Source organism: Schistocerca cancellata, chromosome 1 (genome assembly GCF_023864275.1).
Source record: "Schistocerca cancellata isolate TAMUIC-IGC-003103 chromosome 1, iqSchCanc2.1, whole genome shotgun sequence".
Classification (NCBI taxonomy): domain Eukaryota; kingdom Metazoa; phylum Arthropoda; class Insecta; order Orthoptera; family Acrididae; genus Schistocerca; species Schistocerca cancellata.
In genome coordinates this window covers 535,759,084-535,771,748 of record NC_064626.1, presented here as the reverse complement: position 1 = coordinate 535,771,748, position 12,665 = coordinate 535,759,084, and the positions used below count along the sequence as shown (strand labels likewise).

Genomic DNA, 12,665 nt, shown 5'->3' with positions numbered 1-12,665 from the left:
TCTGTAATCTTATTGACTACGATACTTAATTACTCGTAATTAATGGACTGATTGATTCTTTGTTGGCAGTTGGCCACTTGACCATATTGCCATCTCAGATGTCAACAAATGACTTTTCTAGCATCTAGAACTTCCTATAAAGAATTAAGAAACCTTTCATTGATGTTAATTACAGGAAGAGGTTCGAGCTATAGAAGACATTACGAATCAAACAGTCGCCAACAAGGGGTTCACAGTGTACATAATTAATGAGGCGTAAATTTGGTAGTAGTATTTCCCCCACAAAAGTATTTTTCCTGCCATTCCAAACCGATCGATGTGTTGCCAAAAATTAGGACTTTTTGTTGGTGGAGTCACCAAGGATCATACGCTCCCAAGTCCACTCGGAAACGCTGTTTACTAGAAATTTGTTGGTTTCGGTACATAGTGAAGGTTAGCCTGTGAATCTGCTGCCACATTTGTTGACCATATGCTTAACTTCATTACTTTGAGGTTAGGCGTGCATGGGAAACTCATGGCACGAATTCGGTTGCACCTCCAGAAGACGTGTGCTATTTTGTGCAGCTTCTGTAACAACACGTGCTCGCGTCCAGTTCTGCAACAAGCCGACCGCCAGCTCAGCGATGCTTCTGTGGTTGGCAAAGCGCTCATGCGTCCGAGCCCCTCGTTCTCGTCACTACCAGCCACATGGTTCAGTAATTGCCTGTTTATTTCCTTCCGATTAGTTCATTCTCTCGGTACATCTAGTAATTTTCCCTAAGGGACGAAACAAGCTTTTGTTTTTTTTTTCTTGTGTTTTAAGTATTCTTTTCTCTGCGGATATCTTATTTGTGTCCATAATAATCCATAATTGTGTATCATGGCCGTTCCTAGATTGCGAAGGCTGCCTCACCATCCCCTTTGTGTCTGAAGCTAAAATATGGATTTTAAATTCAATTACAACAGCTCTGAAATTCCTCCGTAACGCTTCTACCTGTGCCTAAGAGGCTGAAACAAGCCACTATTGAAACATCTACTGCAGGCAGCGAACTCTTATTCTAACGGTCAAGGGCACTGGTAGTATATGCAGATAAACCATAATTTGTCTGTAAAACTGCAGGAAAGGCTGACAGAGTTGCAGGTACGTTTGTGATCGTCAGTACGAATGAAATATCGTATTTCCATTCTAACTAAAATTGTCCTTTTCATTTATTAATCTCGTCACTAGCGGTAAGAAATTAACGCATATATCGCAGGTCGCTCTGGTGTACTTCGTCGTAGTGAGAGTATCACGAAGTAATATTTAAATTTTGGTTTTGATTTTTGCCTGTTAATATATCTATTGAATTCTGTTTTACATATAAAATGAAATTTAATATGTCCGGTAGATGAATTTCTCAACTTCACATGTATTTTGTAAAAATAACATGTCGCATTTATTTTGTAAAAATAACATGTCGGTCACCAAATAGCGTAGGTTTCAACAATGTAATCCGATGCTGATGGATACCAAGGGGTTGGTTCAGCTAAGTAACTACTCGTACTAATGTTTCCCATCTTCATTCTCATTATCTCCTTTCCTCAAAAGTGCACGTATATTGAGCTCCAGGGTTTAATGTCGGTGGCTGTGTTGCGTAATGGTAGACTATTTGTGGTACCAAGTTCTTACTGCCGAGGGAATCAGAGAAAGAAGAAGATATCACAGCTGATACCTGCCGTACTGAGACCTTGCCGTAATCCTGAAAACTGACTGCGTTTATATTTTGTGAAATTAGCTGCACATACAAAAGTTCAGTCTGTAAAATGCAATTGTCGGTGACTGTTACGAAAGAAAATTTTTCATCCTCGCTGTGCACGATAATGTAAGTAATGAGTAAATAGGGTTATAATTTTATGATATGTTGATCTATTTCATTTCATAAACGGTACTTGGTAGCGTAACAGTCTTTGACAAGTGCACAGGGGCGAGTAATTCGGCTTACGGGTATTACTAGTATTTAATAGAGTAATGAACCTCCTACTGGCATTCGAGAGTTTCTGCATAGTCTGGTGCAATGGCATAACAACCGTAACATTAACAGTGACAGTTTTTGTAGAAATAAAGAGGCGACACCATTTTCATCAAGGCTGAGAATGCCAGAATGGTGCAGTCTCGATTTTATTCACACTAAGACCTCGGTATCATTTTTAAGTTTTTCCTTGTTCTCGTATTTTAGAGAAAACTGTCGTTGTTAATATCAGAACTGTATTATATTAGCGTACTACTCTTTACTGGAGGTCTCCAGCGAAGTGGGCATCAGTTATTCGCAATATAAACCTTTTGGTGATGGCTGCATCAATAATTCACGAGAATATAACACTATTCACCACATTAATAATATTTTCTTTTATTGCAACTTGCATTTACTTAAATTTGCATTACTTAATGATGCAAGGATAAATTTCACCAAAGGATCATAGGTTAATAATTTTTTCAGCGAGTTTAGCTGCTGGGTGTGAAAGCAGACTACATACGGCTCGATCCTGCGACGATATCCAGCCAATGTTTCAAATAGAGCCGTCCATCGGCCAGCTGCCTCCAGCGCTTAATCCAGTCACAAGGTGTAGAGTAAGCAGCATTAGGGCAGGTCAGCTGGAAACCTTGTCTTGAAAGTGCTGAGAAGTAAGGTAATACGGGTGTCTAAAAGGCGCTGATGACTGCTGATAAAGCCGACCGGAGTGGCCGTGCGGTTCTAGGCGCTACAGTCTGGAGCCGAGCGACCGCTACGGTCGCAGGTTCCAATCCTGCCTCGGGCATGGATGTATATGATGTCCTTAGGTTAGTTAGGTTTAATTAGTTCTAAGTTCTAGGCGACTGATGACCTCAGAAGTTAAGTCGCATAGTGCTCAGAGCCATTTGAACCATTTTTGAACTGCTGATAAGGCACACATTTTGGTGGGGACAGCTGAATCCGCAAGTTCGGCGTTATTAGACACAGCCTACACCCAAACCGGTTTGCGAAGGGGCGGTTAGCGAATCTTGTAAGTGACAGTTTAGTAGGTGGGTTTGGGCTCATTCGAGGCCAAATTCCGATGAGAGCGTGAAGAAGGACGACACCTTTCTTAGGATGAAGTTATGCAGAACATCCCCTTATCTTACCTACGTTCGTTCACGCTGCAGATTGTTCAATAAATGAGAATGCAGATCAGATTTTACAATATGTTTGTTTCATTAAAATACTATGGATGTGAAAGGGAAACAAGATGAATTGCCTGTAGATCTGTACACTGACATTGTATCTCAGGGTATCATTTACGTTGGGAAAAAAATTGTAAAGCTTCCTTTAGAGGAGTGCATCTTACTGATTTCTATGAAAGGAGTTGGTTGCAGAAGGGAGGTGTGCCGTTTATGCCAAACGCATGATCTTATTCATGAGAGATGAGATCTCAGAAGTATGTAAAAACAAAATATTTGAAAATGCGCAGAGGAGTTTGAATTTTCAGGGAAAAAACTGTCGTTATAGACCTCCGCAGATTCTCGCAGTGTAGACTACAGAGTTTCCCTTTGCAGACTCGATAATGTGCAAGGCTCGGTTCTTAAGAAAGACAGGAGGCTGAGCTCGTATGACGATGTTAATATAAACTCTCTGACTGATTCGCCAGAGGAAAGAAGGTTAACAGATTTGCATGAATATGACAATCTGGTACAGACAGTATACTTTACAACTAGAGTTCAGAGAAATATCGGCATAGTGATAGACAATATATTCATAGTTTGTTCTCTAGTTAATGGGCAGTGTGAGAAAATTACCAAATTACTGTCAGACCATGAGGCACAGATTGTAATACAGAAAAGAATCGAAGCATAATCATATCCCGAAGCAGTAAACAAAAATTTTGAGATACGACTCCACTTGCAATGCACACGTTTAAAACCGGTGTCTAATGGCTGGAGTTGAAAGAAGCCTACAGTCTTTCCAATTATGAAGGTGCAAGCACATGTGAACCAATAATAAGTGACCGATTTTTATAAGTGATATCATGTAAGAGGAAAAAGGAGCTGTATCATAATGTAAAGGACACCCAGAGCCCAGTAACAAAAATTTGATGTTGGGAATACTGCAAATAGCAATAGATTTGTTACCAGGCAGACTGAAACAATTTATTACACCAGGAGAATAGAAACCACTCGGAACAGAATTAAAACTTCATGGTTAATTGTGAAAGAAGTATCACGGCAGAATATATGTGTGCTCGACGTGTTACACCTCTGTTAGTTATCTGCCAGAGTTGTGTAAAATATTTAATTACCACTTCTTAGGAATACGCGACAAGCTAAATCAAAATTTTATTGGTACAGATAAACATAAAGAACATTCCGAGACAATAATATCATATGTAGCTACAGAAAACAAGGAAAGTCGAAACTGAAATCAGTTATTCCATTATTAAAGAGTAAAGACGCCTGAGGATATGATGAAATTTCAAGTAGGGCTAAGAAGACCAACGCACCATTCATTGGTTTTGTTTTTAGTCACATGTACAATCAATCTTTCAGCATTGGTCAGTTTCCTGACTGTTTGAAATACTCGTTGGCGAAATCAGTTTATAAAAACTGAAGCTACAACATGAAATGTGTGAAACAGATAACGTAAAGAATCACCGTCCAATTTAATTGCTACCAGTGATTTCAAAAGTTTTTGGGAAAGCCGTGTATACGAGAGTATTGACACGACTCAGTAGGAACAATTCTCTGTCAGAGTCTCAGTTTAGTTTTAGGAACGGGGTATCCGCAGAATATGTCACTTTTTGCTTATTTATGAGGCAGTGGTAGGGCTATATGGTAGGTTGAGGACAGGAAGTGTTTCCTTTGATTCCGAAAAAGTCATTTGATTGTGTAGACCACTCAATAATTTTTCATAAATTGTAACTGTATAGTTTGAGGGAAAAGTTTATCAGTGACTTAGTTCATATCTGCAAAGTAGAAAGCAGAATGTTGTCCTCCACTGTGCGCAAAGGGGGAAAGGCTTGGATGTGACAGGGGTCATGTAATGTGGGAACGGGTCCATCGCTTTTCTTGATATACATCACTGATCTGCCAATAAACATGACATATAACACAAAAATTATTCGCTTTGCAGATGACACGGCTATTATTTAAAAGACGTGGGACGTAATATAAATTACATAGCTAACAAGGCAGCCAGTAACATTAGCACGTGGCTTTCAGAGAAGAGATTAACTCTTAAGTGTAACAAAACACAGTAGGTAAAGGTTTGTAAAAGGAACATTTTATTGTTAGAAGGTCACAAAACAGTCAATGAAATCGACAATTTTAAATCGTTAGGACGGAGTGAAGATGAAAGGCTTTCTTGTAAGAACCACGTTGAAGATCTTGTGCAGGAAGTAAATGCTGCTATCTTCACTGTATGATCTTCACTGTCACTGACAATGAAACGCGAAAGTCTGTCTACTCTGCTTTCTTTCACTCTGTACCTCCTACGATGTTACATTTTGAGAGAGTTCTGTACTCTCAAAAAAAAAAAACCTTCGTCCAGAAACGGGTGGTCACTCATATCTGCGGTGTCATTTCACTGACTTCGTATAGGTCGTCGTTCACGTATTTCAGGATTCTAACTCTGCCACCCTCATACATGAATTCCTTCATCATGATCATCATGATGTATGTTGTTGACAATAGCGCTTCTTTCAGAAGAAACTACCACCCCCTGGATAATATTTCCTGAAGCATTGTACAAAAGCAGTATGTAATATTCAGAAAATTTAACTCTGAATAAAAGTCAGTAGAAATAAAAATGATAAAACCGAGGTATTCAAATCGAAGTTGAAAGGTTTCCTTGAGGCATAAACTTTCTATTCTGCACATGAGTTCTTCGCAGTAGTTGAGAACTTTTCTTTGTTGTGTGCTATCTATTCCATTACTCTCTCTTTGCACGTTTTATTAATTATTTAATTCTTTGTTTATAAACCTTCCAGTCAGCATTCTATAATCAGTGCAGTGACTCGTTCTACGGCAATGTAGCTCTGGCTCGCATGGTCCCACGGAACTTGATAAACAAATAAATAAATGAATCAACTCATCCCTCGACGGATTCTGCTGGCGGAAATCAAGTTTCGATATCTTGAACTATTTGTAGTAAAAGTTAAAGTATCTGCGTGAGGTTAATGACGCCGCTACTGCGTTGGTGTTGAATTCTGAAGTAACCAGTTAGAACCTCGATAGCTGAAGTAATTTGCGTCTCCAGGATTTGTTATTTGGTCAGCAGAGAAAGAACAACGGTTACCCTAAAGTTACTCGTCGGCACACTGCGTCATTGTCGTAAGATTGTTGCCACATCTCACCTTACAGTCTCAAAGGAGAGTGATCACATGATGCTAACACATTGACCGTCCCTCTGCCGAAAATGATGATTAGCATGGCTGCTTCGTCTTTGTCAAGAGGGCACTGACTTCGAAGAGCAAAAGAAGGAAGGGAGGAATACGAGGTCATATTTTGGAATGATGGTGATGGCCGTATGGGAATCTGACTGTCCTTCTCACGGGTATCGGTCCAGTGCGTTAAGAGTGTATCGATATAGGACAATGTATCGATGGCTCACAAAGTGGAGGCTGTTGCTTTAAAAACCGCCTCGGGTTATGTTGGGTTTTGAAACTCCATTTTCCAAAAAAAATATGTATAGCGTAACAAGTAAATACGAAAGAATTAAATGAATTTATCTTGCTGTGTAGGGCGATAGACAGTTACATTACAGAAAGCTAGAGGGTAAAATCGTTGAGAAGCTATGAGTGCGCTGTGGTTTCCTACTCGGAGACATAGGTTTTCATTCGAATCTTGTTGCTGGAAGAAAATTTCACCACTAGTGGTTGGCTAGCAATAAGGATAGAGGTATTAGTGAACATTTCTCACAGTGTACGAGTAAACATGACGTCATACACATCCATTACTGCCACCTACATTCAACAGATACGTTTGCGACACGAGTGTCATACAGCAGGACTAAAGAAGTCAGTGTACGTGAAGGCAGGGAATCCATTCTTTACAACAGCATATCTGCGTGACTCAGGTACTTAACACACTGCTAGAGGAAAACACGACGTCTTGTATGGAATGATTCTGAATTTTATCTCGTTCACCTGTTGGAAATCCCTACTAGTACTGCAAGTCCCTTGGGGCAGAGCACGCTGAGAAGTTCCTTGTGATTACCTCCCACACGTTAATAAGGAGTGAGTCTACTCACCGGCGCGTCCTCAGCAGCGGCCAAGGTCAGCGCGAACACCGCCGCGAGCGCCGCGGCAACAACTGCCTCCCAAGTGCGCATGCTGTCTGCGACTGGCCGGAGACGCGCCGCCGCCTCCATATAAAACAGCAGCAGCGGCCGGTCTCTGCATCTGCTTTCGCAGAAAGTGACGTCTCAAGACGCCGATCCCTGGAAGCACCTGACCGCCATTGCAGCTTCCGCCATCCTCAATGGGCGCAAGTTTGTACACACCTCGCTCGATCACCTCGCGAAATGTCACCTCTCAGCAACGTGCTTTCCTGTGAGGGAAGATGCATTGAGGACTACAGTTCTCGGAGAAGACGAAACGTCATTGCGGCAACCGCTAAAAAAATATGATTTGAAAATAGCTCCACAGTGAGCTAATTAGATATGTTGCTGATACTGTACTGGGCCTGTTTTACATCACATCCACGTTTTATCAACAAGTTTTACACGTACGAGGAAACGAAATTTAAGTTCAGACTGACGTATTCGACTAGAAATGAGACGTCATAAAAGTATGCTTCGGAAATCGCCATCAACTGTATGAAGTAGATGATGTTACTAATGATTATTATTATTTATCCCCCGCCTTTCCAATTAAAACAGGCTTACGACAAGGAGACGCTCTTTCAAGTGTCCTCTTCAACCTTGCATTAGAGAAAATATTTCGGGAGGGTATTTTACATCTATACTATGGTCTCCGATTCGAACACAGTGAAGTAAAACTCGTGGCTTATGCAGATGATGTAGTGTTGCTGAGTGAAACTGAAGAAGAATTGAAAGACATGTATAGATCTCTCAGGCACAGTGCCAGCAAAATGGGGCTTTTAATTTACCAAGAGAAAACAGAACATATGGAAATAGGTCGAGTCATAAACCCAAATCCTTACTTTGAAATTGACCAACATTCTAAATTCAGAAAAGTTATTCAGTTTAAATACCATGGATCACATTTAAACAGTAAAAATATCATAACAATGGATATAAACGAAAGAACAGCCTCAGGGTCAAGATGTCTGTACTCTAGGCAACCCACTCAAAGGTAAAGCTTTGTCAGTCACCACAAAGATGAAGATATACAACACTATCATCTGCCCCATTGTACTGTACGGTTCAGAAATCTGGACTCTTACAAACAATGAAAGAGAAATACTGAATGTTTTCGAAAGAAAAGTAATGAGAAAAATCTGGGGACCTGTGTTAGAGAATGGCGTATGGGGAATTCGAAAGAACAATGAAATTTATCAGCTAATGAAGCAAACCACTATCATCCAGAAATTAAAAAGTAGGAGAATGCAATGGTCTGGACATGTGGCTAGAATGGAAAACAACAGAATCACCAAAAAAGCATTTGAAGGAACTCTCCAGGGGCCATTGGCCGACCTCATACAAGATGGAAAGATGACACAGAGAAGGACATCGCAGCATTAGGAAACTGCGAGAGATAGAAGGCGGTGGGAGCAGATAGTTGATGCAGCGCGTGGTCTACAGGGCCTGTGATCGCTGAGGAGAAGAGGAAGAAGAAGAACTTTTAACGGAAGTGTGTTACAAGTCACATTGCAAATAATTAAACTAAATGGTACAGTTTGACCACGATTAGTTGACCATTTTTACTGGTGCCGCCAGTAGTGGAGAGAATTGACGGTAGTTGTAAGACATCTACTTCAATACGAGCGCTGCCAATGTATCGGCGTGTATCAGATCTAGTTTTGTATAAGCGCAGTATATATTAATGGTGCCAGCACTGCGGCAAGGAGGTTGTGCCACCTTCCTTTCAGTGCTCCTCTCCCACCGGCAGTCCAAATGTAGAGGTAAGACTCGCCTCATACTGCTTCCAGCAGCCACAGCGCGAGTCGTCAACTTATCAGGAACAATTATACAAGGTGATTCCGTGATGGTGCTACAAATTTTCTGGGATGATGGAGACTGTAACTGTATCAAACTGAGATAAGGGCCGCTGGTCTGGAAACGACCGAGTTGCGAAAAGCTTTCTGGTACTTCTGACAATGGAATACACATACCAGTACTGATGCAGCTAACACTGTAGGTTAGGCAACATTGACAGGTACCAGAATGGACCAAAACAAAAAAAAATGTCTACTAACATGAGCTCTAAAATGCATACCTTAAAAGCTATGAGAACTTGTTCATCTTCGATACGGTGAAACACAACTCTTCTACTGTAAGCTATTTGGTTTTAATATTTTTGGAGAAGGTACTATGGACCAAAACAAGGAAAAAATGTCCAGTTAATAGAGAGTCTAAAATGCACACTTTAAAAGCTAAGGAAACTTATTCAGTAGAATAGATTTCTTTCACGGTATCGAAAGAAACAAGCGCTCGTAGCTCTTAAAGGAAACATTTTAGAGCCCAGGTTAGGAGGCATATGTTCTTGTTTTGGTCCATAATACCACCTCTGAAAAGTTGCGTACCCTACAGTCTTAGTAACAACAGCAGCGTTACATCTGTTCCACTGTGAGAGGTATCAGAACGCATTTCGCTTATAACTTTCGACTCTAGTGTTTCCGAATCAGGTCCCTTATATCGTCTTGTAACAGTGTTTGTCTGTTTAGATTGTGAATAGATGATTTTAGTTCTCGAAGATCTATATATATTAGCATATGTTTCAATTATTTCTTAAAAGAAGTGTTTCCAGTCTCTTTTATTTCTTCATGCAGTGCACTGAATGCAATCTTATCCGTTGTAGGGCTTTTTTATGTCCTCTACCAAAATAATTTCTTTTTGTAGCTTCGTAGGTGTGATTAATGAGTTCAACAAAGAGAACTCGGTTTGTTTCAAGTGTCTGGTGTTCCATAAATTCTTCCTGGATGTTGTTTCTTGTCAAGCAGCGCTGTTTTGATATAGATTCATTATGAAGGAGTCACCGTTAAGAATAATTTTCCTGCCAGCCTTGGGGTGTTCATAATTTCCTTGAAATACTTAATCGAAATTTTGGACTAACTTTGTAAACAAGACGACGAGAGCCCCTTGTTTTAATCTGTCCCTGCGCTACATCTTTAGTGATGACATAGTCTAAATGCTGTAATGCAACATAAATATGCGTTTCATTAAGCAGTTTTTCCTTTTGCTCTCCTTCCTGACGCCAGTTGCCTTCTTTATTGTAAAACATACGGCCATTTCTCAGGAAAATAAACAACTAGTACTTTTAACTGGTATAGCGTCTGTCATTGAAACTAGTCATGTGCACTAAGAATAGGAATAGTTTCCTTTCGCTCAATGCGGCTTATTTATATTGCTATTTGGGCACTTGGAACTATAATCTCTTTCTAGATTTAACTACATACGGAAGACATGTAGAAGGAGGGATCCTAAGCGCAACCGGGAGTGCAAATGCTTGTCATTGCGTCAAATTGATGACTGTGTACGCTTTACGTGACAATCTTGAAACATGCACGTCATTAGCGAGCTAAAACCACACAGGCATTCGGCGGAAAGCAGCGCTCTACTTTCATGCTGATTATTTATCTTTTTAAGGTTGAATAACAAGTACTCTGTTGTTGATTTACTGATTTTTCTATACTAGCCTCTGGAAGTAACACTAGCTCTTGGGTAACCGAACAATATAAGCAAATTTACAAACCACTTGCATCAAAGTTGTTTTTTAAAATGAAAATTACGCTTTAGCCAATGGGCAAAATTAAGCACAATAAATAATTGAACTATGCAATATTACAGACAAAATGTTTAATTACGTAAAAAGTAGTGTTCCTTCCGAACGTTAGTCAGTTGTTTCCTGAAGATGGCACAGTGAGCTGCAAACTTGTTCGAAATGAAAAATTAGTAGAACAAAAACAGTATACTTGTTATTCAACTGATCTACCAAGAAGTAAAGGAGAAATCCGGAAACAGTATTTATCTTTTATTTGTCCATTTATTGTTTGAGTTTCAGACTGTAACTACATTTAGTTACCATCTCCAAGCACATTGTGCAATTGGTAATTAATTCTGTCAAGGTATAATAATAATTCTTATATCTTTGTCTGATAACTACACTCCTGGAAATTGAAATAAGAACACCGTGAATTCATTGTCCCAGGAAGGGGAAACTTTATTGACACATTCCTGGGGTCAGATACATCACATGATCACACTGACAGAACCACAGGCACATAGACACAGGCAACAGAGCATGCACAATGTCGGCACTAGTACAGTGTATATCCACCTTTCGCAGCAATGCAGGCTGCTATTCTCCCATGGAGACGATCGTAGAGATGCTGGATGTAGTCCTGTGGAACGGCTTGCCATGCCATTTCCACCTGGCGCCTCAGTTGGACCAGCGTTCGTGCTGGACGTGCAGACCGCGTGAGACGACGCTTCATCCAGTCCCAAACATGCTCAATGGGGGACAGATCCGGAGATCTTGCTGGCCAGGGTAGTTGACTTACACCTTCTAGAGCACGTTGGGTGGCACGGAATACATGCGGACGTGCATTGTCCTGTTGGAACAGCAAGTTCCCTTGCCGGTCTAGGAATGGTAGAACGATGGGTTCGATGACGGTTTGGATGTACCGTGCACTATTCAGTGTCCCCTCGACGATCACCAGTGGTGTACGGCCAGTGTAGGAGATCGCTCCCCACACCATGATGCCGGGTGTTGGCCCTGTGTGCCTCGGTAGTATGCAGTCCTGATTGTGGCGCTCACCTGCACGGCGCCAAACACGCATACGACCATCATTGGCACCAAGGCAGAAGCGACTCTCATCGCTGAAGACGACACGTCTCCATTCGTCCCTCCATTCACGCCTGTCGCGACACCACTGGAGGCGGGCTGCACGATGTTGGGGCGTGAGCGGAAGACGGCCTAACGGTGTGCGGGACCGTAGCCCAGCTTCATGGAGACGGTTGCGAATGGTCCTCGCCGATACCCCAGGAGCAACAGTGTCCCTAATTTGCTGGGAAGTGGCGGTGCGGTCCCCTACGGCACTGCGTAGGATCCTACGGTCTTGGCGTGCATCCGTGCGTCGCTGCGGTCCGGTCCCAGGTCGACGGGCACGTGCACCTTCCGCCGACCACTGGCGACAACATCGATGTACTGTGGAGACCTCACGCCCCACGTGTTGAGCAATTCGGCGGTACGTCCACCTGGCCTCCCGCATGCCCACTATACGCCCTCGCTCAAAGTCCGTCAACTGCACATACGGTTCACGTCCACGCTGTCGCGGCATGCTACCAGTGTTAAAGACTGCGATGGAGCTCCATATGCCACGGCAAACTGGCTGACACTGACGGCGGCGGTGCACAAATGCTGCGCAGCTAGCGCCATTCGACGGCCAACACCGCGGTTCCTGGTGTGTCCGCTGTGCCGTGCGTGTGATCATTGCTTGTACAGCCCTCTCGCAGTGTCCGGAGCAAGTATGGTGGGTCTGACACACCGGTGTCAATGTGTTCTTTTTTCCACTT

At 41.9% G+C, this 12,665-nt stretch overlaps 1 protein-coding gene across 1 annotated transcript in view; it reads right to left on the bottom strand.

The window, feature by feature from the left end:
* The window catches only part of LOC126179496 (inter-alpha-trypsin inhibitor heavy chain H4-like), a 66,696-nt gene extending 59,391 nt beyond the window's left edge, over positions 1-7,305 (bottom strand). The window contains exon 1 of the mRNA XM_049924612.1: positions 7,218-7,305. Coding sequence (XP_049780569.1) covers positions 7,218-7,298 — 81 coding nt within the window. The 5' untranslated portion in view covers positions 7,299-7,305. The remainder of the gene's footprint in view (positions 1-7,217) is intronic.
* Between the last annotated feature and the right edge of the window lie 5,360 nt (positions 7,306-12,665).